Source organism: Geospiza fortis, unplaced genomic scaffold, assembly GCF_000277835.1.
Source record: "Geospiza fortis unplaced genomic scaffold, GeoFor_1.0 scaffold40, whole genome shotgun sequence".
Taxonomy (NCBI): Eukaryota; Metazoa; Chordata; class Aves; order Passeriformes; family Thraupidae; genus Geospiza; species Geospiza fortis.
Window position 1 is genome coordinate 21,380,244 of NW_005054297.1, and position 25,713 is coordinate 21,405,956.

The 25,713-nt window shown below is 35.8% G+C and overlaps 1 protein-coding gene across 1 annotated transcript in view; it reads right to left on the minus strand.

Annotated features, from left to right (window-relative positions):
- Nucleotides 1-10,191: 10,191 nt before the first annotated feature.
- The window catches only part of NEIL3 (nei like DNA glycosylase 3), a 26,614-nt gene continuing 11,092 nt past the window's right edge, over nucleotides 10,192-25,713 (minus strand). The window contains exons 4-11 of the mRNA XM_031066427.1: nucleotides 24,777-24,911; nucleotides 23,277-23,490; nucleotides 22,118-22,192; nucleotides 19,489-19,655; nucleotides 16,283-16,452; nucleotides 13,602-14,004; nucleotides 11,566-11,740; nucleotides 10,192-10,746 (exon numbers count right to left, since the gene is read on the minus strand). Coding sequence (XP_030922287.1) covers nucleotides 10,570-10,746; nucleotides 11,566-11,740; nucleotides 13,602-14,004; nucleotides 16,283-16,452; nucleotides 19,489-19,655; nucleotides 22,118-22,192; nucleotides 23,277-23,490; nucleotides 24,777-24,911 — 1,516 coding nt within the window. The 3' untranslated portion in view covers nucleotides 10,192-10,569. The remainder of the gene's footprint in view (nucleotides 10,747-11,565; nucleotides 11,741-13,601; nucleotides 14,005-16,282; nucleotides 16,453-19,488; nucleotides 19,656-22,117; nucleotides 22,193-23,276; nucleotides 23,491-24,776; nucleotides 24,912-25,713) is intronic.

Here is a 25,713-nt window from a genome sequence, read left to right on the forward strand (position 1 = left end):
GTAGGATGTGGGTAAGTAGCTTGCTGTCTAGCTAAAAAAAGGGTTTTTTTTCTTTTTCAGAATGTAAGCAAGCTGTTCTGTTTTACTTTAGCCACACAGTTGCTAATACTAACAAAAGGTAGAATGCAGGAATACGCAGTAGGGCACTGAGGAGCACGGGAAACTATCCAGCTGGTGACAGCACATTCTTAGTTTGGCAAAAGAAGACTCTTCTAAATTTTCCTGCAGATTGAAGTAAGGTGCCCGTCTCTCTGCAGGTTTCATGATTCAACCCTCTGGCTAGACGCCCATCTACTGTTTTTCCCCCAATACAATGCAGTAAACGATATGAAAAATCAGGATGGGCATCTAGTATTCTTTTATTTTTTTTATCAACAGGCTATTGTCATGTTTCTCTTATTCTCTCTTCTGTCATGTAAATACTTAATTATCTACCATAGGTTTCCCATTTTCAGGATGGGAAAGTACAGAGTCCCATATAACTTTCAGATCACCTTCTCTTTGTTAAAATATGAATTTGAATTTCTGCTGACTGAGGAGGCTTTACAGCTTCAGAACAGCTGCTGCTACTACAATGCTTTATGAAAATGTGAGCACTATGAATTCAGTCTCCTTGACTGGCTATTTAATTGAAAGTCGCTGTGAGATGTGCTTTGTGTTAACACCGCTGTGTTTGGACAGACTATGAGATTGGATTCTTGGGGAGTTCTGTCACGGGGATGTCTGGTTACTGAATCACAAAGAGTTTTAGGGAAGAGACAATCACCAATATGCTCAGTGGAGCTACGATAACATCTGCAGGCACACTCAAGAATAGAGCCATAACCCTGTAACTTAATTTGAAAAATCAAGACTCTTTCAGACTTGGGAATAGAAGTTTGATCTTGCATAAAGTTGTACTTTTATAACAATAATGTAGTGCCTCACTATGAGAAATATAAGTGCTAATGCCGGATAAATATTCCAACTGTCATTTATAATTATAATTTTTGTACTTTGGTCAGGCAGCTATTCATAATATGCCAATCAGTGTTGAACTTAACCATTATGTTCTGCTTTGTACCTAAAATTTTTCCAGGTTTGGCATTTGGGAAGAACTTCAAATGCATACTGGGAGTTCAGGCAATATGGTCCTCCAATAGGCTATCTCATGTAAGTGCCTCTAAAGTATTTCTCACACATATAAAGTATTTCTCACAGCAAATAACAAAATCCCTGGACAATACAGTACTACTGAAGCCTTTAGTCTCAGTATTCATTGAGAGTTCTCCAAAAAGGGAAAAGTTGTCTTTTCTTGGGAAATTCCAAAAGAGACCTAGACACTGGAGTACAATATTTTAAGCTTTATTAGGACCTCAGTACTTTGTAGCAGCTGCTGCTTTCTATCTTTGTAAGTATCCCACATCTGTCTGTGATTTTGGTAGTGGGGTTGCATAAAACCGGTAGCTCCCACTGCTAGTAAGATAGCAAGCCCTCAAGCTCAACCCCAGGGCCTTGTTGGATGGACCTGCTGGTCCACCACCTGAGCGCTGCTCAGCAGGCAGGGAGTTTGTGCATCTGTGGCTTGTTGCATTTCTTCTAATGACTGTGCTATTATGTGTGGAACATGAAAATCCATGTTCAAATAATAACCTGCCTAATTATCCTAGAATGCTGAGGCCAAAGAATCTTTTTCTCCTCATTTTCCTTTAATAAGTAGCAATTAATTTATACTGGGTGAAACAGCTTCAGTAAGAAACATGAGATGATGAGGAAGATAACATGTGAAGATCTGCTTCTTTAGGAAGATGGAAGAGTCCATAAGGATACACATCCTCATCCATGTCTGTTCCTGGCAGTGCTGGTTAGGTAATGTGTGAATCAGCACATACTGATAACCAAGGCAACCTCCAAGCCACACCTAAAATGTAGAGTAGATTTATTTAATTGTGAACCTTGTTCACAGCACAGGGCAGCAGAGACACACAGGGACAGAGGCTCCTTGGGCTTAGCTCATCCTGGTGGGCACTAGGAGGGTTTCTGCCTGTCTTACTACTACAGAAGGCTTTGTGCATCTCCGTGAGAGTGTGTTATGTTCACAGGAATTCCACTTAAAACAGGCAGAGGATAAACCACACCAGACATAATAAATGGGCTGTTTTTTTTCCCCCAGACTGACATTTTTAGCAATCCCAGCTGCAAGGTTGCTTTGAACAAAACTATTCCCTCCTCCTGACCACATCTTCTGGTTTTAACCCTTTCCTCCCATTCCTTTACTATCTGTTAAGCATTCCTTGAATACCAGCAGGGCTCAGAAACAGACCAAATTCCTGAGTGGTTCACTAATAAGGCATTAAGGCAACTTTCTGGTAAAACTTTTGACTACAAGAATTTGCTGTCAGTGTGGTTAACTTCCAACTTTTTACATTTTCATTTTAGCAAGTGTCTGTTCCCAATAATGTTATGACTTAATAGTGAACAACTAACAGCATACATATCTCATGCCTCAGAATTAAAAGCTAGGTGTTCTTTTCTCACAGAATGAGTAAATTTTATTTTCAAACCAAATATGTGAGACTACCAGCCTAGGCACAACCCCTTTCTTTATGCAGTCCCAGTTTCAGGTCTGCAATCCTGTGTGTGGAATTTACAGTTAACAAATTTCAATATTTTTAATGATGTTCTGGCAATGTTAGCAGCCTGTCCACAGGAGAACCATTTAGCAGATATCACTGTATTCTCAGTAATTAATTAATTAATGATTAGTATATCTTTCCTACATCCAAGAATGTTTACTTCAGTCTTGCTTAACAGGGTTATGGAAATGACGCTTCAGGGTGAGCTATCTGGTAAAGCAGTGTTACAGCCTGAAGAGAAAAGTGCACACTGATTAAGACAGACTGCCATCTGTCTTAATCATATGGCCAAGCACTTTTATAAATGAAACAGCTACATTCATTCATTCATTCATTCATTCATTGTTATTGCCAGGAATAAGTGGGAATTGTTTTGTTTTCTTCTGCAATCTGAGTATGTATTTTCCTGCATCTTGGCTGCCTCAAACTCACACCTTTATAAAGTTTTCCAAAACTTCTGGAAAAATTATAGTTCTAGCTGACCCAGACAAATTGCTGGACTTGTTTTTGTTTTTGTACCAGAGAAGAGAGTTATGGTCATCTGGCAGGCTTGCAAAGAAATTATAGAATAAATTACCATTACTAAAATGTATTTATTGTGGTGGCAAAATTATATGTGAGTGGACATAATGAAAAATTGAAGGTCGTCTCTTTTGACCTTGCTGGTTTTTTGCAATGCAAAATCCTTTTATTATTTGCAATATCTAAGAAACAATATTTTCAGTGGATATGTACAGTATTCTCTAACTTAGCAGCTTTCACAAAAGCAAGGTAATTACACGTACTCTTGATTTTAAATAAATAGTTTCAGTTGGGTATACTTTCATTTTCAAAGTTGATGCAGTTGTGCTTTTTTAGCACTTAAACACTGAGTATGGCTGGTTCTTGACTCAGTCATCCTGAGCAAATGCAGCCTGCTGCCAGTTGGTGGCTGAGCCTGCAGTTCTGCCACTAAAGGAGCAGAATCCAAGACCTGCAGATTTTGTGTGTCCCCCAGTCATTCTTGCTACTAGAAAACAATCCCAGCCTCACTTACAAGGGTTTTTTTCTGTTATTTTTTCAATCAAGCAGCCCAAACAAGCTCTAAATATAGCATGAATATAATCACCTAAACTGTCATTAAAAGACTCCTCTCAATCAGCAGAGCCTGTTAGCTGATTGTCACCTGAAACCGTGTAATTAACATGACTAGTATTTTTGACAAAATAGAAAAGTGTAACTTGATTAATAGTGCTATCTCAGGAATGTTTTCTTGCAGTATTTACTACCATTAAAGCTGTTAGTCCTGCATACCATATCAATTTTTAAGACTTCACAACAGATACAGCCAAATGGTTATAAGATAAATAGGCTTTATCTGGCTTCTAGAGATTTTAGGAACAAAGTTCAAGTGCTTGAATTTTTCCATGTGCTTCATGTGTAGATATAACAATAAATTAAATTAAATTAGTCCACCATGTGCAATCAATAAGGCTTTAAACTGAATTTGAAAGTAATGTGTTCTAGGCAGCACCCAAATGTGGCTTGTGTAGAGCAATGAGGAGGAAACAAAAGTTGTTTGAATTGCAGCTGTTAATCTTTATCAGGGACTGAGTTCATTAGTACCTAATGTATTACATGCAAACTAGCATCACCTGAGATCTGCTAAATAAAGTTTTAGGTTAGTAATCATGCCAGTTTTTTCAGGGGGGAGGGAGCTCCTCGTATGCACTATAGTTTCAGGGCTTTATTCCCCTCACCTGAATTCCATCTTCTATTTTGTACCATAACTGCTTTTCTCCTTCTGTTTCAATCCATAACTAATCATTCCCACTCTGCTCTGGTTTATCAAATTATATTTAGCAAAATATTAATAGTTGAAACTTCTGTATGTGCTGTAACATCTGCATATCTGAATAGTTTTATGGCAGAAGTTTTTTCTATGCTTGTCTCATTCTGCATTGCTGTGTCCAAAAATGCCAAGTCAGTCTGTAGAGGGATTGTAGAGGGATACTTTGTATGGTTAAACCTTGCTTTGATCACCTGATCTTTGTCAGGGTAGGGCTATGTGGGAATCCAAGATCCTTTAGTAGCAAAAGGAAAACATATTTTCTGGTGTGCTTATGTGATGGTGGGTTTTTTTTTTTACTTTTAATTCTTTTTCAGTGGTTCCATGTCTCACAAAGATATAAAAGTTTCAAAGCTAACTTTCTGAAACCTTCTGTCCTTATTGTGAACTTCTTATGTAACATTTTTGCTGCTTCTAGCATCTGACACTGGTTTAAATTACTTACAGTAATCCTGAGTAATTTATGATAAAAGAATGGGGTATGATAATATTAGATATATTTATTCTGGTCTACTTGAAGTCAGTTCATGTTTTTAAGAAATGCATTTGCTGAAATCCTACTTTTATAGAAGGTTGGATTTTTTGGTTTTTGTTTTTCTATTGTAAAGCCTTGTCCCATTAAATGAATTTAGGCTGACTAAAAATAAGTATATTGTTTTTCTAGTGAAGTGTAGCATGAGATATTGCTGGGATTTCTAGGTGAAACTGTATGGCGTTGAAATACTAGGTGATGACTGAACCTTGGAAGGAAACTGAGAAGTGGCAAATACAGTGCAACTAACATGAGCTGCCTGAGAACCAAGGATAAATTATATATTCTAGGTGTACAGTAAAGAAAAAAGCAAGTGCATTGTTTTCATAATTTCTTGTGCATACAAATAGATTTTAAGCTTGTTCATGCATTCTAGTGTTGAGTGCATTTTTTACTTTTATCTTCTACAAGGCCATGTACTGACTTAAATGTTATTTCTCAGTTATAATCAAAGCAAGCTACACTTTCATATTCAAGACCACTTCATGTGAAAGTACCATCCTTAAGAAATTTCCCAACAGCCCACCATCTTTGCCTTGAGTGGAACTTTGGTGAAATGTATTTTTCACTTCCATAGGCTCAGCAGTATTGCTATAGTAATGAGTTTAACTTTTATATTGCAAAGTTGTTCTTCAAATGTGGTCTAGACTTAAAACTGAAATTTACATTTTAGCTTGTTTAGAGATATCTTGTAACTTTAGTGTTTTTCTATAAACATTTCAAAATTTTCATTTTTATGTTTAGGTCATCCTGAAGTTCTAGAACATATTTAGTAAATTAATAATTGCTTGGATTTTGTTTCTTTTTAATAAAAACCCTTGGAGTTTTGCTGGTATAGAATTATTTATAGTTGAGAAATGTAGTCTGAATTATTTTTATGAGAGGTTATGCATTATTTTTTTCTCTAGTTATTCTTAATGGATATTGCCTTAGGTTTGAAATAATGTTAGCCTTAGCCAATATTGTGCTTTTCAAAAGTCAGCTAGCTGGAGCAAACGCACCTTGCAAATGCTACTTAACTGGGGGCAGGTAACAAAGCTAGTAATCCTTGTGTTGTGCTGCATTGTTTTTTGAATAAAGCTTAAAATGCATTTATTTCCCAGTTTTCCCCATTTCAGCTGGTCTCTTCCATACTGCAGTGTCCTTGTCTCTAATAGATTATGAAGGATTTTTTGCACATCAAATGGTTACTGTCACTGTCATTGTGAGTACTGTGGTTGAACAAAAGAAGTTATGTTTAAAGAAAATAGCCAGAAAAACATTCTAAATCCACGTTTTCTACAGAAGGGTAGGGTAGATGATTATTTAGACCACACAGGCTTTTAGCATCTGACTTAGATTTCAGTTCCATAAGTAGCTGAACCAGTCAAATGGGCTTTCTCCTCTGCCAAAACAGAGCTTCACTTTCCCCTTCAGTGTTCCTAACTACACAGTTCATCCCACCTTTAAGTCAGGCTCTGCTGCTCAGTGTCAAGAGGTCTCTCTTTACTCTGCTATCTCTCTGTTAAGAAGATTCACCAAGAACTTCAGTATTAAAAAATGAGTAGTATTAGCACCTTTTCATAGTATGATCACATGGCTAATCGCTGAAAGACAGTCATGTTGTTTGAAGTTGATTTTATCATAAAAAATTATAAATCATACTCTGCAGGGAACTGCACTTTCTACAGCAGTGGCAATTCAATAAGTTAAGTAACTAAAGCACTAACTATGTTTAGACAATACTGTGCACACTCTGAATTCTGCTCACCCGTAAATGTGCTTGATGCATTTTTAATAAGCTTTCATATGGAAAATAATTTGTTGGGCTCTCTCCTTTGATTGGGTTTTGTTGTTCCACTAATATAAATTATAGTGCGTTCCCACACACTTCTAAATTAATTTTGGATGTATGTTTTGAATATTTAAGTAAAAATTTGACATAATAAACAACCTTTCAGGCATCAGAGAAATAAAAAACAGACATGCAGAATATTAAGTTACACTGGATGATGAACTCTGCCTATCATCAGCAAGCTGAATTGCAGGAAGTGCAAAAAGGTACAAGAGGCATTGAAAAGAATTTTAAATCTTCTAGAATGTTCACAGTTGCTGTGAAGTCTGTTAGAGACTTTACAATACCTTTTGATTTCATGTGAAAGGTGCTTAGCCACTAATGATCAGCATTCATACAGACATTAAGAAGGCATCCTCTGCTTCTTTGAAAGTCTCTTTCTGTCATCGAGCTAAATGACTCTTATGTAAGTTTCCATTCCAGAAAAACAAGTGAGAACTAACACCTTTTTATGTAGGAAGGTGGATGCAGAATACCTGTATAATTGTAAAGTTCTGTAATCACAGTTGTGACATAGTCATGTCCCAAAACTTGAGTGCATATTTTTAGTGTAAATTTAGTTGTCCCTCTGTGAATTAAGACTACTGTAGAATAGACTACTACTGTATTCTATTAATTTATTTGCTGAATTTGTATTGACATCAAATGGCATGCCTGTCTTTAACAAGTACCTGGTTAAAAAACTATTTTAAATACGGGTTTAAAGGCATGAAACCAGGCATAAAATCTGTTGATTCTAAATCAAATGGCACAAATTGTAAAATAAAAATTAATTTCAGTCTGAAGGGTATACTCTGCCTAAACTTACTTAAACTGTAACAGTAATGAAAGTGCTACTAATAAAGCAGAAACTGGTTATGGCATACGGCATTAGTATTTTCCAAGTTTAAAACTTTTACTCCACAACTTGTGTGACCTTGATTTGATCCTCTAAAACCTGTTTTGTTTTAGCATCTCAGCTGAGTTCAGGGGCTTTTTGAGGTTAGTTCTATGGTATATAAAATGTGTTTTCAGCTTAAGGTGAAAGACAGGTTTCTATTACAAGTCATGTTATCACTGTGTAGTGTTAACGTCTAAAAAAGCCCTCTAAAAGTTGTACACAAGAGTACTTAGAAGTCAGCTTTACTGGAAGTCTCCTTTTTATTACAGAACTGTCCTCAGCACCTCATTTTAGAAATTATCCAGTCAAAGGAGCTTATGTGAGCTTGTCATTCCTAACAGCCAGTCCTGTAAGCTGTTAGGTAAAATCCCATTTCTCTTGGTTGTGTTTGGGTAAAGGCCAAAGTAACAAAACTGTGTCAGAACCATAAGGCCTTTAGAAAGGGCTGTATTTTTCTAAAAGCTTTACATTTCTTTTCTAAAAGATTTACATTTGCTTTCATTAGGAATAGAAATTACAGAAAATCTTTGTGAAAAACAGCTCCCTCTTTTAACTTAGGTCTTGTTATTCTTTTTAGCCTTCACAGTTCACTGTGGGCTACACAAACCATTAAAATGTGTAAGCCAGATACAAATCTGAAAGAAGTGTGTTCCATCACTTGCACTGTGATAGATGAATCAATGTGAAAAAATAAAAACACATTTGTAAACTATTAGAATAAAAGCTGAAAATCAGGACTTTTATCTGGTTTTGCACCCTTGGTTGCAGTGTCTTTTTGAAAGGTCGAGTGGGGATCTATTCCAAGATAAGTTTTGTTGCCAGCTTTTTTGGTCAAAACTTGTTATAACCAGCTATCAGCCAGACCTTGTTAAACAAGCTACAAAGTGCCATCGTCTCCAAGGGGAAAAACAAAAAAGAATTTAAAAAGCAGTGTTGGCAAAAGCAGTAAGGTTTGCAGAGGCATCTAATGAATTAGAATTCACAGTCTTTTGTTTAGTTTCCTATTTTAAGTGTAAACATGTGAGATTCCTTCATTTCTTGTTCACTGTGATAATCTCAGGGTGTCCTTGCCCTTTGATTTCCCTGTCTGCTGTTCCTCACCTTGTGACATTACCCAATTAGCATATATAGCAAAATTAGGTTGGTACAAATATGCCATATACAACATAGTCAAGAAATACAAGAACAGAAAAAGTAAAGTGATTGCAGTAGTGAATAAATGCACTTAATCCTTTAAAACTTGTATGCATTTTATTTAAACAGATATTCACTTCTCATCTCACTATTAAGATAAAAAATATGTAAGAGCCCAACTGTTATTTTTCATGTGTTAAAGTTTGAAAAATTCATTTAACCTCCAGCTTCAGAGAAATCTTAACATTCATAGAAGGCAAGTAATCAGAAATGGTTGTATTTCTTTTTTATTTTTCAACTTTAACTGAACTGCTGAAGATTAATCCCTGTGCTAGACATCCAAAAGCATGTACAATTTAAAAATAATCAAACACTATCACCATAATGAATTGTACAAGTGAGGAACCAGTCAGATTGCAATTTTAAAGATTTAGATGTATAAGCACAAGCTAGCAGCAACATATCATTGCAACAAGAAGCATCATAGAAAGAGACGGCAATGGAAAAATAAGTCCTCACACGTGAAGTAGCTTGTTTTGTTCTCAAGTGGAGTTCTGTACCTCATGAAAGAGATATATTATTTGGAAAGAGGCCATTGACCAACATAAAGATTATAGTTTCTACAGTCTGATTAAAAAATATTTTCTTCATGTAAAGAAAGTTTTGAAAGATTTCAAAGGTATCAAACGCTACTGAAAAGAGGAAGAAAAAAAGCCTCTGAATTTGTGCTGCTTAGGAAAAGAATTAAGCGGTTTCCTTTGCATCATGGAATAGAAGATTTAATTGGAATGAAGTTATACAATGTTCTCAAGAAAATCAAGTAGTCCTCCATAAAACAAAATACCACAAGTGTTTGCACAGACCAAAGAATCATTTGCAAGGTGCTTCATCCCACATATTTTGCTGGGAAGCAACACTATTTCCCATTATTTTCAATTAAAACTGGTTGCAATTGAATGATGTATGACCATTTCATTAGTCTCATTTTCCTTGGTATCTATAGTACACTTCCTAAAGAGTTGAAGAATTCTGTTTCTGATTTGATAGCTTACCATATTCTATTTACCTCTTGCTTCAGCAAATCATGGTAAAACCAACAAACAAACTGAGTTCTAGCTCTCTTGGAGGTAAGATTTTATTATCTATTATATATGGATTGGGGGCAAAATGTTCAGTAGTAACTAGAAGAAAACATTAAGACATGGATTTAGAATATATAATTTAGAAAACCAAAGAGTCATGTTATTTGTTTTAGGGAAGTTTTTTGTCATTTTCCAAATATAAGCAAGGTCAATCAACTGTTGTAACATTTGAATTGTACAGTTCATTGCTGTTTCATCTTATGCTCTGAGAAAGCACAGACTGGTATTTAATAAAGTATATTCTTTTTATTCACTTTTGTTAAAAACATATTTACACTTAAGAAAATTTAAAACAATACATGAAAATTTAAAGCAATTTAAAACAATACACGTAAAAAGGAAACAGTGCAATTTTTTATTAGAAATACAATAGTATATGACCCTATGTTGCAAGCTAAATGTTTATTTCATAATTGTAGGCTGCATACAAGCAGTGTTTAATTTTTATAGGACTATGTAAAATTACTCTTTCTAGATCTGTTCTTTACATTGGAGCTCTTTTACTAGTTAATGAGTGAACAGGGAAAAAGAACAAAACAGAAATTAGTACGAATGTTACAGGCACTTAAGACATCCTGAAGAACAGGTAACTGTAATGCAAGCATCATGGAAGAATCTGCATACCTGGCCCATTTTCTGCCCATTGGAAGAAGCCACACTGTTTTTCCTTCCCAAGAGGGCACACAAAAAAGTTCTTTCCATTATTGGGACCCATCTTCAACACAGTCTTCATAACACATCGCTTGCCATGGTTACAAAATGGAAAATCCAAGTCAGCCCACTGCCAAAGAAACAGGTATCAGGCACATGTGATGGCTATGAATTCCTTATTTTAAAAGAGACAATAGAAAAAGACCTACAGGGGATGCCATAGAAGAAATTCTTCCTAGTACTTAGATTAGTTTTATCACTTTTGTGAACACTTTTTAGATTTTTCTTTAACATCAACTGCAACTGCATGCACTTCGACTGGTGTAAATTGAAATTATGTTAGCACATAGGTTTTTTTTCAAATTTAGGCATTACTATCTTGAGTCCATCTATTAACTACCTGATAGTCATGACTGTCAGATCACTTTTCAGGTCAAACTCTTTTAAGACATCTACATCTGTAGCAAGGAGCAGATGCCACCAATTGCAGCTAGGAAGGTCATGTTAGGTATTAGTGCAGCAGTGGGAGGGTTTGCCCAGGCAGATTACAGAATCATCATCCTGAGAGATTGTCAGGATTTTGGCTAGCCAGAAAAAATTAGATCTAGTTTGTTACAGTCCTTTCAGGAAGAAGCTGATCTGAACAACTTTTACAAGTTCCCTCAAACCAGTATTTTTTCTTATGCATCTGTTTCACATCACTTGGAAGTAGATTAAGAGCATTTGCACAAGTAGGTGCCATCTCAACACTAAGAGAAGTAACTAAAACTGTTAAGTTCAATAGATATTATTATGCTCTTAGTTTCAATTCAGTGTGCAACAGTATTTATGACAAACTTTAAATGGAATATTTCTGCTGTCCATGGTTGACAAGTCACTGGGCCAAGGAGGTTGCAGGAACAAGCACTGATTATAAAAACAAAAACAGGTCCTGAAGTCTTATACATACTTGAAAGTATTCACACCGAGTTTCCCTGGAGAGAGGGCAGCAGTAAAACTGCCTTCCCTTGTTTTCTCCATCCTTTCTCACAACTCTGAGGCTGCAGAGACGGTTGTGTTTACTGCAGCGAGGATGCCCCACGCTCAACATACGAGTAGCATCTGTCACATTAGTTTGAGGTGAGCTGTAATGACAGGTGACAAAATTACTTCTGCATAATTTAAAAGGGATTAGCAGCCAAACAACTCTCTCCTACTATGACAATAGCTCACCCAGTGTACTTTTGCACACAGTGACAGACAAAGGACTTGCTTCTCTAATGCACCCTATTGCGTGCACCTTTAAATCTGAATGATTGCAAGTTGTGAATAGACATGACTGTGTGCTGCCCTTGAGGTACTATACCAGTTTTCCCCACCATATCTTAAATTATTTTGAAGTACTCAAATTCATGTATGAAACAAAATAAATATTACTACTGATGTTATACTGCCCACCTCAAATTCTGATATGTTCTAAAAGAGTATTCTGCTCTCAGCCGGAAAAAGACCAATACCACTAATTACTCCAGTCTGAAGACAATTGTATGCTTCAGAGAAGATTCCCACCCTCTTTACTGAAAAGTTACAGTAATGCTCCAAATCACATTTGAAAAAGAAATAATCCAGATGATGGGATGAAATGGAATTCTCTGAAAGGGATAAAGTTTCCTTCTTCCTCATGATTGAGACAGTTTCTGACTATCTAAAATACACAAGGTTTCATTTAAAAATAGTGACATGAAAAAGATTAATGCTCTGGAATGTATCTTTCCAATATATTTATAGAGCAGAAAAGCAGTAATGGAACCTTAATGAAAGAAGAAAATATTAATTCATTCTGGTCAAGTTATCAGCTTAGGAATTTTATGTTGTCTTCTATGTCTGGATGATTGCAGTCCTGCAGACACCAGCAGTTTTATTCCAACACCTCATTAAAACACAAGAAGATAAAAATAACCAACAGATTTTTTGTTGGTTTTGGTTGTTTAAGAAAATGCTATAAAAAAAAGCATTTCAGTTGATGACTTGCTACAACAACCTGTTGTCATGATTGATACTATCTCATTTCTTGTTTACAGTCCTCTGTATTCTCAATTATCCCGCCTACAGCCTCAGTTCCTCAGTCTGTACTGAAAGTGTGAAGAGGAATTGTATTCATTCTGTCTAGCCTGCCTAGTCAGCGACATCATTTCAAAACTGGTTCTTCAGCAATGTAAGAAGTAATTTCTGTATTTCAGAACAGACACATGATGAAGAATTTTGTAACATATCATCAATATTTCACATTCAGCCTGCATAATTTACCATTGTAAGTGACATCTACCTTGCACTCCCATTACTGTTGTTACTATCGGCCCAACTTTTCCGTGACAACCCTCATAGATTCTCACATTTCTCTTAACTAGGCAATGGATGTGTCTGAACAGGGCTCTGTAAATAAAAGTATGGGTCGAGCACTGAAGTGGTTATATATAGAATGGGGAGGGAAGTTAAGAGTAAAAGCAGTGATGGGAAGCTCATCAAGGTAACTGTACAGATCTTCCTCTCAAGGAACAACGCTAAAACCTGGCAGTTGACAAATAACTTCAATTAGAATACATTCATCCAGACAACTTCCTTTTGTAATCTTTCACACTGATTTTAAGATCTCTCTAAGCAGATAGCAACTACAGTGCTAAGATCAGGCAACTCCTTAGGTAGAAATGTGCTTGACCTATTAAAACTAGACTGGCCTATTCAATGGGAATAGCTGAACTATGAACAGCTGTTTAGCTTACAGCAGTACTGGCTAGATGCCAAAATCAGGACTTTTCTAATGACAGCCTAGGTAATTCAGTCCTTTTGAAATCTGAATGAAATTATAGTTAGCCTAGAATAAGTTACCTCTGGCAGAAATCCAAAGACAACACTGTCTGAGCCAAACAGCACAGTATTCAATTAATATTTAAGGATAAAGTTAGTTTATGGGATTATAAATACTTGCTTTCATTTTAGAATACATACCTGATTGCTGTATTATATGGGTGAACCAAAGGTACATGGTCAGTTTTCTGTTTCTTCTGTATGTGTTTGAAAGAGATAGGTTGCTGACAGGAGGACGAAGCCAGGGCAGCTGTATTTGTTGAGCAGTCCTTATCTATGCTTCCCCCTGACTGGCAGGCATTGCTTTGGATCTGTTTACAATTGCTTTTTGGAAAAACACACTGAGAATGTCCACCAGATACCTGGATATCATTTCTCAAAACAGTTTTGTTACCAAGATCTGTTAAGACAAGAGTTGTAGTTCCAAATGCAGTTTTCCTATTGATCTTTATTTCTGTGCTTGGTTTTCTGAAATCATTACAAGGGTACTTCATTAAGTTTGTGTTAAAGGCTGCAGAATCTTCAAAACTCTCCATCTTTGGAACTAAGGAAAAAAGTTGTTAGTTATAATCCTTCTGCATAGAATTCTACATTATATTTCTGATCTGTATTCATAAATTGTCATTGGAGAATGAAAGAGTAAATTTACAGTACCATCTCAAAACCTGTCACAAATTAGATGAGTACAAAATTTCTTACAATAAAAAACTCATGCACTCTTAGTCATGTAAAATGTGTTTCAAGATAGCATTACTATTGCTTGAGTAGAATCAATTAATAGTACTACATAAATTAAAGCTATCAGACACTTAACCATAGAAAATTTAATTTGGCCCAAACACAAAGATTAAAGTATTTAATTTTTTCAAAATAACTTTTGATAACCTCAATAATGGGATATCAAAGACTATAGTACCTCCAAGCAGCAATGCATTATCCACTTTTTAAGTATTACCTTACTATTAACACAAAAATTAATATTAAGATTTTGGGGTTTCTAGTGTTTTCAGAGTTCCCATCCTTTCCAAACTGTGTTCATCCAAACTTACTGACTGTAAGAGGCTTTTCAGAAGAAAGCAGTCCAGACATTTGCTTTGTGATATAAACAACAGTTTCTTCACAGAATCAGAGGCCCTCCTAGTGGGCAATAATAATTTCAAAAGAATAGGAATAGTTTATTAATGCCAATTTAATACATAAGGAGGCTGTAGGTAATCCCCTTCCTGAGAAAAGGGTGAAAACCTAATGGCATCCTATGTGCAATCTTTTTAGGTAGCTGTGAAACCACAGTGTCCCAGGAGAGAGTCCTTTCTTTTCTACATTATCCAGTGTATTCCATACAACAAAGAGGGAATTAAGCAGAACATGGGTAGATGAGACATACACTCTCTCCAAAGGCATTCTCACTCAGAAAAAAAAAAGAATCTCTACATTTCACTTGGAACATTACTTGTTTCCAGGCACCTTCCATTTTGCCACTACTGCACAGTCAAACATATTGGTTTCATTCAGACTTTTTAAGACAGAATAGTATTGGCTTAGCCTTGTACTTAGCAAAGGAGCATGGGAAATTGCAATGTAATGGTAAATAATTATCTGTCTACAGATTGAATTATTTTGGCTGTAGGGCCAGCAGCTAATTTTACAGACCAAGTATCCTGCCCTCAAAAATATTCAAACTTTTCTGCTGACAGTAGGTAATTTTAGAAACAACATAAAAAAACAAACACTGAACCAAGTGAGAAGAGAAAGACTCCTAAGGATTAAAAAAAAGAGAGGTAAGCAAACCTATTTTGAAAAAAAAATCAAATATCACTCCTATGCAAAAATAAAGTCATATTTAAAAAAATAAAGATTTCCCAACAGTCTTCCATCGAGTCTAAGACAGCTTCAAATTCCACACCTGATTTCAGTAATTGCATATAACTAAACAAGTAAAACTCAGAAGTACATGAGAAGGAACAAGTTTTGTTTCAAAACTTAAAGTAAAGCATTTGTGCACATGGCAGAATATATTATAAAAGCCAGGAGACAGCATTAATTCCAGGATAAATGTTGGTTGGTAAATCCTATTCTATGAACAGATTAAAATTTTCAGGTTTCTGGTGCTGATTTGGCAGAAGAATTATGCAAGATTAGCCTGTGTTGCCAACAACTGTCATGTAAGGCACAAAGACATACTTTTATTGATTCCTGACCTGAGAAAAAGAACTATAGCTAGTGTCAAAAAAGGGTTTTCCACACATCACTCCAGTCATAAAATGATTAAGCAATGAAGCAATATTTCATGTAGATAGCAGCATTAAAAGCTCCAACAAGAGACAAACAACAAATTGAGGTAAGAAGTTCAGAATCATTTTTACTCTGAACTTGAAGGGAAAAAAGTAGCCCCAGAGAAACCTGGCATCCTTTTAGAAAGGGGAACTAAAATATATGGCTTTTGTTCACACGAAAAAATTACAGAAATCATGAAAGGTCAGAAAATTACCTAATTCAGACTTACACTGCAAACTTTGAAGGATTTTACAGAGAGTTGAAAGAATTGATATTTTTCTCACTCCTTGCCCCAGTAAAAACAAAGGGTCACTGAAGACACTAATCTATAGAATCCCACCTGCACACCAGGTTGGAAGATGACACTCACAGGGTTTAAGACAAGACAGTTTCTATATTGTCTGTGTAAGATTTTCTCAGAATCTGACTTCAGGTTTGCTAGTTACATATATATATGATTCACAATGAGACACTTCTACATAAAAACTACACTGAAATCATAGACCTCCCCTCTTTCCCAATACAGATGCCAGACAACCCTTCACTACCTTTAGGTCTTGAAGTCAAACAGGCATCACAAATTTCAGCAGAAGGCTTGTTTATTAGGGTGCAGCACATACACGTCCACTCCTCTTCAGATTTCCGAGCAACATGTTCATTAGAACATGACCCCCTGCCATATGCCCAGCCAATTAGGCTGTTTCTAGCTGGCAGTTTACTGTGAAACAAAAGAATGATGTTAGTGTTTTGTGACGTTCCCCCTACAAATTGCCTTACACCACTCTGTGCAGGGAGGCATGGGCTATAGAAAAGCAGCATGCAGTGTTAAGCCTCCTATCAGAGCTTGGACAGCATGTCAGTGTTCAAGTTTGATTTTTCTTTTCTTTACCTCAAGGCCAAATCTTTCCAGCTGCTGCAGAAGTAACACAAATAAAAATATTTAAACAAGAAATTGACATAAAGTTAATTATCAACTAGTGTACTCTCCAGGACAATGCCCCAGTCTCTCAGATTCCCTGCCATTTCCAAGTAATGCAGCAAAAAGCTTGGTGAGAAAGAGAGACTGTTTCAGGGCTTTTTCCCCATCTCTTGTACACAAGATTTGCTAACAAATGCATTACTGGATGAAGAACTGCTTAGATGATGAACTGCAGAAATCACACAGCCTAGCAAATAATTTTTTTTTGTCCTCATTTAAATGCTACACATAAGTCCACATTGCTATCACAACAGCTGAAAGCACTGACAGCTTTAAAAGTTAGAAAGTCTCTTGTGTGTCATCATTTGCTGGAAAGCCTTTTAAAATGTAGGAACCTGTTTAAAATTAAGGAACCTAGCTGTGACTTGTAAGACAAAGCTACTCCAGACACCACTAAAGATTTAGTTGTATTTATTTTCCTGTAAATTATAACCTCCTGGGTTGATAGGCTGATTTAGAATCATAGTTACTCCTTTACAGCTTCCTGTTAGGAGGGGCTGCTCTTGTCATATTATCCAAACACTGACAGCATATTAATATTAACTGTAGCTTGAATTTACCTGTTCAGTAAGTTATGTATGTATGCTTCTAAGTGCTATGATATTATCCAACTTATGGTTGATAAGTTGTCAAGCTTATATTGTTTTATATAGTTTTTGTGGAATTGTGGACTTTTTGGAGACTTTTATTAATCCTAAGAATTTAAGCACTTCAATCAATAATGCAAATGCTGTAGTTGGGCACTGTTGTGACACTCTCCTTTGACCCATCACTTTTTCCATAATGATCACTTTCTAGAAGAGGCTAGAGCTCTAAGATAATGGTAGAGATATCCACTACCTAACACATCTTCCACAACAGGAAAACTAAGGAGGATAATGAAAACTGCTGACATTCCAGAGAGTCTATGCTGTTAAGAGGGAGAACAGACATTACAGCAGCATTCACCAAAATACTGTGGCTAGCAAACAAAACAGCTGAACTGTAAGTGTCAAAATGGGTATTTTCACATTATTAGATCAATTGTTCTACTCAGTTATCAAAAAATGCATTACTAGACTGAATATATTCAGTGTGTCATGTTTGGGAATTTAATTCCATGTTGTTGCCCTGGGTCATCTGTTCTGTCATTATACCACCCATACCCTTTCCCAGTTTATGAAATATGTGCGGAAAGGTCTATTCTTTACATTCAAGGTACATTTGAATTTGATAGGCTAAGTTTATAATGTGTATTTTCTAATTTTTTTTTCAGTTGAGCAGAATCCTAAGCTAGTTGACTTGACCCCAAAACCACGAGGTTGAATTCTACAGTTTATGATCTGTAGCAAGTCAGTCTAATCACATGGGCCCCTTCCAGTCTTTAAATGTGAAAAGCCTGGAATGGCAAATAAATTACTTGAGCTACATAATTTTATATAGTAACAATTACTGTAAAATTGAAAAGAGAGCAGTAGAAAACAAAAAACTGACCATTAGAATAAGACAAGACAAGAAACCATCTTTTTATTTTATAGCTACCACTACCATGTTTTTCACTTAATACAGCACTCTTTAATTGTTTATTTAAAAGTACAACAACAAAACGCTAAATCACTACTTGTTCTAGAAAACAGAAAGATTTTTTCCTGACACTGTTTTCTAGTTATCTGACTCAATAGAAGAATGCTGTCTTCCTACATTTTTGCAAAATATTTCTCATTATTACTTTCTGAAACTACAGCAGATTTGGGTTATCAGCTTGTGAAATATTTATCTTCCATGCTGGAATTTTCGATATTTGATCTGTACTCAAAGGCAATTTTTTAAGCTTTAAGCAAAATCCCTTCAGACATCTGAGTCTTGAAAGAAGCTTGGAGGTAGGAGAGGGATTTATGTGTTCTGTAAATCTCATCTAAAATATATATATATATACACACCTCCACATACACTAACGAGGCAAAGTCGCAAAGTGAAACAGCATCTTATATTAGACTGACAGAGTATAAAGGCTGAATTGTGAAGCCTCAGATGAAAATTTTCAAGAATAACAGATGCCTAAGTCTGAATAAGGTATTTTTGTAACTTTTACCTTTTGACCCTTTGTGATATCAAATGTGCTTTCTGCTTTCCTGAAATAAAAGAAGGAAAGCTGCTGCTAGCACAATTTATGTGGAAGCAAAAGTGTCTCTGTAGCACACCTATAGCAAAAGCTTTTAAAATCCAATAAGGAGAAAGAAAAAGTACTAAGCCCCTAAAATATTTGCTGCACTCTGAATTTACTGAATTGTTAGTTATCCTCAGTATAATTCTACATCCAGAAGAAAATTGCACAGATGCACAGCTATCTAGATATGCCAGGACTGATGGGGCTATCCTGCAAAAAGAAAGACAAATTTCTACTTCATGATATCCAACTCAATTGTATGGAAACATCCATGCCCTTTACATTGATAACACCAAGAACAAAGGGCAACTTTTCCGGTGACTTAGTTTCAGTGAATAAATCTGAGTACTCTGAATTGTTTCATAATTCCTACATTTGATTAAAGTAATAGCTGCTTCATAATAGATGACACCTTTGAAACGAATAGTAGCAAAGAATCGAAGCTTCTAACCATTTTTAAATACCAATAGGCAATTTTTTATTTTCTTGCAACATGTTCTGGTTTTGTCTGGCATAGTTAATTTAGTTATAAAATGCACTCAGATCCATTCTATTTCAAAGGGGGTGTCCTTTTACTGTAACAGCACTTTGAAGTGCTTAAAAATGCCACCATGACGCTACCATCATACCTAAGATTGACGAGCCGGGGATCTGCCTTTTGACATCGAGAGCAGAAGTAAGTCATCCTGTTATGGTCTCCCAGACGGCACACAGTGATGCTGCCACTGCACTCCTGGCAGGCTGGGCGCTTGTACACCTTATAGTGTCGGTACAGCGGAGACCCTGTTCTGCGGCACTACAACAGAACATGGTTAAAATCCTAAATCCTATTTAGAGACTCAGGATCAATTTTACATGAGTCTGAAAATAAAAAGCACTACATAAATTGTCAACTCAATGACTAGATGAAGTTATTTAAGAGAGACACTAATAAAGGCTATCCCTGTATTTCACATTATTTTATGTAAAGAATTGACAAGTCAGGTATAATAGTGTCTGTAATTCTCCATATAATGAAATAAAACACAGAAAAAAAAAAGCATACTAGCAAGGTGCAAGCAAATACATGCTAGGAACTCTCTGAGTTCAGCTGGACCAGCTAGCTCTGAATCAGCATCAGTTGTCTTTGACCTGACACCTGCAGGAGTCTTCTTGAAGAGCTAATGAACTCCAATCAATGCAGCATAGAAAACAAAACAAACATAAACCACAAAACAAACACCGCCTTCTCTCACCCTGAAAGACCCAAAAACTCAGCACAGCTCAGATGCAATGCTACAGTCTGGGTTAATAAGCCTTTCCAAAACCTAAAGAACTGTGCAATGCAGAAATATTCCCAAGATTCTGTAAATGGTGGGTAGTACCCAGTAAAGTTGCTCAGCTATATCTTGGCCCCGGCCATGCCAAACTACTTGAAAAGCCACTTGGCACTATGGTGAGCTCCCCAGAGTCTGGCAGAAAGCCATATTAAATTAAGTACAGTACAAGCCCAAGGGCAGTGACTTGAAAAGCCTCCAGACAGCTGGCAGGCACATTTTATGAGACAATTCCCAAAACACCCATGAAGTCCGCATAGACATACTACAGCTAAAAGCGGCAAAAAAAAAAAATTCCAAACAAGAAGAGCCCAGTAGAGATGCAGCCAACTCTGCAGAGCCACCCAAGTTGCTGCCCTACAATTGCAAATCCTTGGGCTCAGCTCAAACGATACCACAGCTGTCCAAGTAATACCAGCACAGCTCTGGCAGAGTTCACTAGCTCTAGCTCCATAATGTATGAAAACCCTTGGAGTTCTCCCAAAACACAGGTGTCTTTGAGCACAGTATATATGCTTCTACTGTGCTCTTATTCATCAGTTTTGCTGAAAGAGAATTCTTGTGCCAGTGCAAACTAGTAATTCAATCAGAAGGAATTACTAATATATATTTGCACGAATATTCACAGCTGCCTCCTCAAGGTTTTCAGTCAGTTTCTTATGAGTAGTTTTTTCCCATCCAGTTATGCAAAAAACAAACAAAAGCAACAGCTTTTTACACAAACAGCATTCTTCACCTTTGCGTCTGCAATGATACAGTATGATGACTGCAAACAATCTATAACAGTCTATTAAAAAAATTCAGGCACTATCCCTCATTAACATATTTTCGTTATGTCTCTAACATGGAAGGAGAGGCTAGCCCTCTTAAAAGTACTTGACTGCTAAGTGCGGACTACAGAGGTTTTCAAATTGGCTAAACAGAAAGTATAACTTGTTAATTATCAGCCCAAAAGCCTTTAAATTTCTGAGTATTAGAGTTGTTGCAGAACTAGAAGGTGTCACTTTACTGGCAGACTTCATTATGAATTTCAGAGAAATGAAAACATTTCCCTACCAACAAACCAAAGTACTCTTTAGTGGGTTGAGGGAAAGTAGATACTTAAGCAGACTATTAAACAAATTAAAGTTTTAGCCTTTATGATTTTAGGAATATTAGGTGCCCTCACCTACCAAAAAAAATTCTTTTTAGCACTGCTAGCTCCTTGCCTTTCATGAACATCAAGAGAAAAAGACAAAAATGTCATTACTGCTTTTCTTTTTCTTTTTTTTTTTTTTTTTGTTTGCAGCATAAAGAAACAAAACATAGAAGAATTAGGTCAAATTTTCTTTTTTTCTATTGTGGAAATTTAAAGAGCCCCATGAATTATGGAGCTTATACAGGAAGCAATTAAGTCCTATGAAGTTATAGCAGTAGGGAGAAATTGTAATTTATTTCACTTTATCAACCAAATCCATTATCTGAGTTAGGAAAAAAAAAGTTGTTAGAAGTTGCAAACTATTTAGCCAAATAAATTTAATTGCTATTTCAAGATTTATATAGGAAGCCACATCAACTACCTTCGTACTTCCCTGGGACAATCTCTAGTTCCTAGTTTGAAGAGTAATCTTTATGTAACCTTACATGTAACTTTGTGCTTAGCCTACATCAATCCTGACATGTTCAGACTGGCATAACAGCACACGCACAGAAAGATTGAACTGGCCCTCAGGCTGCATCTGTGAAAGTCTTTTGGGCCCAACTGCATATTTTGACAGTCTTGACTCTCCCTACCTTTCCATCACGTGACAATTCACAATTAATAAAGAGCCCACAAACCAACACTGCTATTCATGGAAAAACTTGCTTTGTTGCATCTTTATACTGTTTTCACCAGATGATCACACACAGCTAGCATGCCAGAATAACATTTTGGAAGTTCTCCAGAAATATGTGCCAATACCTTATAAAAAAGCAGGGTAAAGTCACGTGTCATTTTCACCAAGTGACGTATATGCTCATCTGTCAGTTGGCAAACCTGTAAGAAAGACAAGAATGAGTTTTAGAATATTACAATGCTAAGAGACAATGGCAAAAAAAGACCTATGAGTGTAGGTGCACTTTGAACACTGATGTGGAGCTGCTTTTCTCCATGTTGTGGTAATTCCCTGACTCTGTATTATAAGTATCATCTCAGTAACACAGTACATGTTTACATTCTATAATACAAAAACTCACTGCTTGCATACCAAACAACATGCTTTGCCTCAACCATGCAAAATACGTGCTAGAAAATTCTGTTGTCTTGCCCTGTATTGACCAAAGAGTTCACGATCACATAACAGAGTTAGTTAAGTCTCACATCCCTCCTAATTTCCTCATGGATCATATTATGACCTATCATCTGAGGCTCTTTCCTCTGAGACATATTCAGGAAGAATTCATGACTCAAAGGCATCCCAATTAGAGAGATGTATCAACCAAATTTATTTTTCTTAAGAACCCAAACTTTTAAATCACCTTTTTTTTCTCTGCCACATCACACATAAAATTAAAATCCAGATTAATCCTATGAACAATTTTCGAAATACTATGTTTAAAAAACTTCAGTTACTAATCTTCTCCAGTTTCCATTTACATCCTATGAAATCTCTGTTTTGCAAATATCATCTTCTCAACCAAAGTTTGAAAACATGCTTGAGGATCTTAAAACAGAAAAAGTATGATAAACAATGGTAGAAAAAACAACTGAAGCCAGCTAGCAGAATAAGAAGTGCAAGAAGCATCTGCAAAAATTATCAACTCTACCACATAAACTATTTTGGGTAGTAAATGAACAAAAAAACCCGAGCACTTTTCACATTCCCTTATTTATGGACTGTCAGTTTAATGGCAGCCTAACAGGATGCCAGACTTAAAATATGAAAGTTTATCAGCTCCAAGGAGTGTCACGACAAAAACCTCTTGTTATAATGATAAAACATTCATTTAGTGTCCAAGAATAACTTAAGAAATTACAGATGACAAAACAAAGGTAAGAAGATAGCAAAATATTAAATAAACATGTATTTAAATTCTTAATATTTTGATGTCCTTAAAACCATCTTGAGACATTCACCCACCTTAAGAGCTGGATGAAGACCACTATCAAACAGTGCTTCATTCTTTATGATATTTCCCACTCCAGGTAATACTGATTGATCCAGCAACACATCACACAACATACGGGTGTTCTGCTGCTTAATCTCATGTTCTGCTCTTGAGAAGCTAAACTTTGGAGAACAGACATCCAAACTTTCCATCATCCTGACTTTCTGCTCACACTCAGCTGCATTTCTGGAAGAGAAAAATACACTGATTAATTTTTATTTTGAATATATTCTAATATTGCAGTGTGGTTTTAAGAACAACACAACAAATTAGAACATTACAGGCAGATAACAGAAACCATGAAAATACCGGTGACAAGAAATGGTACAGAAATTCCATTAAACACCTCTTCCAAAAACAGGTCAATGATACATGCATGGAACATGCATCTAGTCCAATCTCATTTTGTTCCTAGTAGCTTGAAAAATATTTGCCAGTTCCTTGCTTTAAAACTACTTCCAAGATGGAAAGCCCACGTGTTTGGACTCTCAAACATACCGAACTGTATGGTCACATGGTCCACTAGTTACAACATGACATTTATGTGTGTGTGTATATATATATATATATATGTAGAATCAATTTATATATTATATTTCAAAGAATCACAGAACATTCTGAGTTGGAAGGATCTCACAAGGATCATGAGGTCCAGCTCCTAAGTGAATGGCCCAAATGGGGATCAAACCCTCAATCCTGGCATTATTAGCACCATGCTCTAATCAACTGAGCAAATTACAATTATGTAATAGATGTATGTAGTAGTAGATTATTAACAGTAGTTACAAAATTTAGAAAACTATATATTCATATTTTAAGATATGTATTATTAGGATAAGCATACTTATTTGAAAATAATACCATATAAGAAGTCTTGGCTTACATGAGATTTTGTAGTTTGTAATTTTTCGTACACTTATATATGTTGCATGAATTTACATGCCCATTTCCACTCAAGAGCCTAGATCACTAAAATCAAACTTCCTGATGTTTTTTTTAGCAATGTGAAGTACAGTGCTAATGGGCATAAACATCTGCTTAATGTAAATTAGAACAATTATAAAGATTTGCTTCCATAAAGAAAAAAAATAAAAACCCAACCTTGGGAGCATAAAAACTTGAAACCAGTAATCGTGACAGGTTGTTTGTTACTCTTGTTAAGAAGTGAGACTTGGATAGAAATTAACAGAGCAATGGCTTCGGCATACAGATCTAAGGATAAAATTAAATCCAACTTTCATTCCCAGTTTTGACACTACCTAATGACACTATGGCATAGAATTACTTTAACTGTATGTAAGCTCTGATACAAAAGTAACAAACTCAAATTACCATACCAACAAATATGATATGTTTAGGAAGTTTTTTTCTTGACAGAGTCCTAGCACTTAACAATTTGTACATTATTTTTTCATTTACCTTAAAAGATAGTTATAAAAAGAAATAAATTGTTTCATTAGTTTCTGCTTTACCTATACTCTACTGTCACATCCCAAAAACAAACAGTATCCTCCATAAGCTGTATCTCCAAAATTGGTTGTGCTCCATTTCTGTCTTGGCTTCCATCAGGATTAATGTGCATGGAACCATTCATACCAAAGTGAATCCTTGGAAAGAAAAAGAGTTTTTATAGGTATTTTAACTTTGCTATGGTTTCCAAGCACTACACCAGTCTATTTTTAGAGCTGTGAACCTTACCTAACCAGGTCAGTATGCAAGTACATTAATTCTAGTCATTACCAGTAACACAGCAACAAACTTAGCTTACAGAATGCTCAATTCCCAAAGAAGAAAGAATGCTCCCCAAGTAAAAATCCCTCTAAAACATAGCTGGTTTTGTGTAGTTTTCATAATGCATTATACAGAAGTCAAACCTGATCATTAAGAAGCACCATTTCTGGCGCACTTAGAATTTTTTTCATTTGACATGCTGATCTTCTAACACAGATTCGTAAACTTTCAGGAAGGCTGAAAGAAATGAGGCCACTTGACCAGAAAATTTTCTGTAAAATCAGGCAGAAGTCACCTGGTATGAAAAGAAAGAATTTAGTCCACATATCCCCACCACTGTTATCACATTGCAGCTAAATCCAGTAACATCATAAACAACGTAATTAGTATTTGCCATATGTTGTTTTCTGCTTTTCTTTGCCTACAACCACGGCAAAACCTGCAAGTCAATTAAAAATTAATAAAAGAAATAAACTGAAAAATGCACAGATGGCAAAGTAGAAAAACAGACCCTTTCAAGCATTCATTTTACAGATTAGTAATGCTTTAAGAGGTCTTAAGTTTTATAAAATATTCTACAAGGAGCTATGCTTGAGGAAAGGACAAGTCTGACTATTATCTCATACATTTTATTTATTACAATTTCACCTGGTACAATCAAGTTCTAAAAACCAGAAG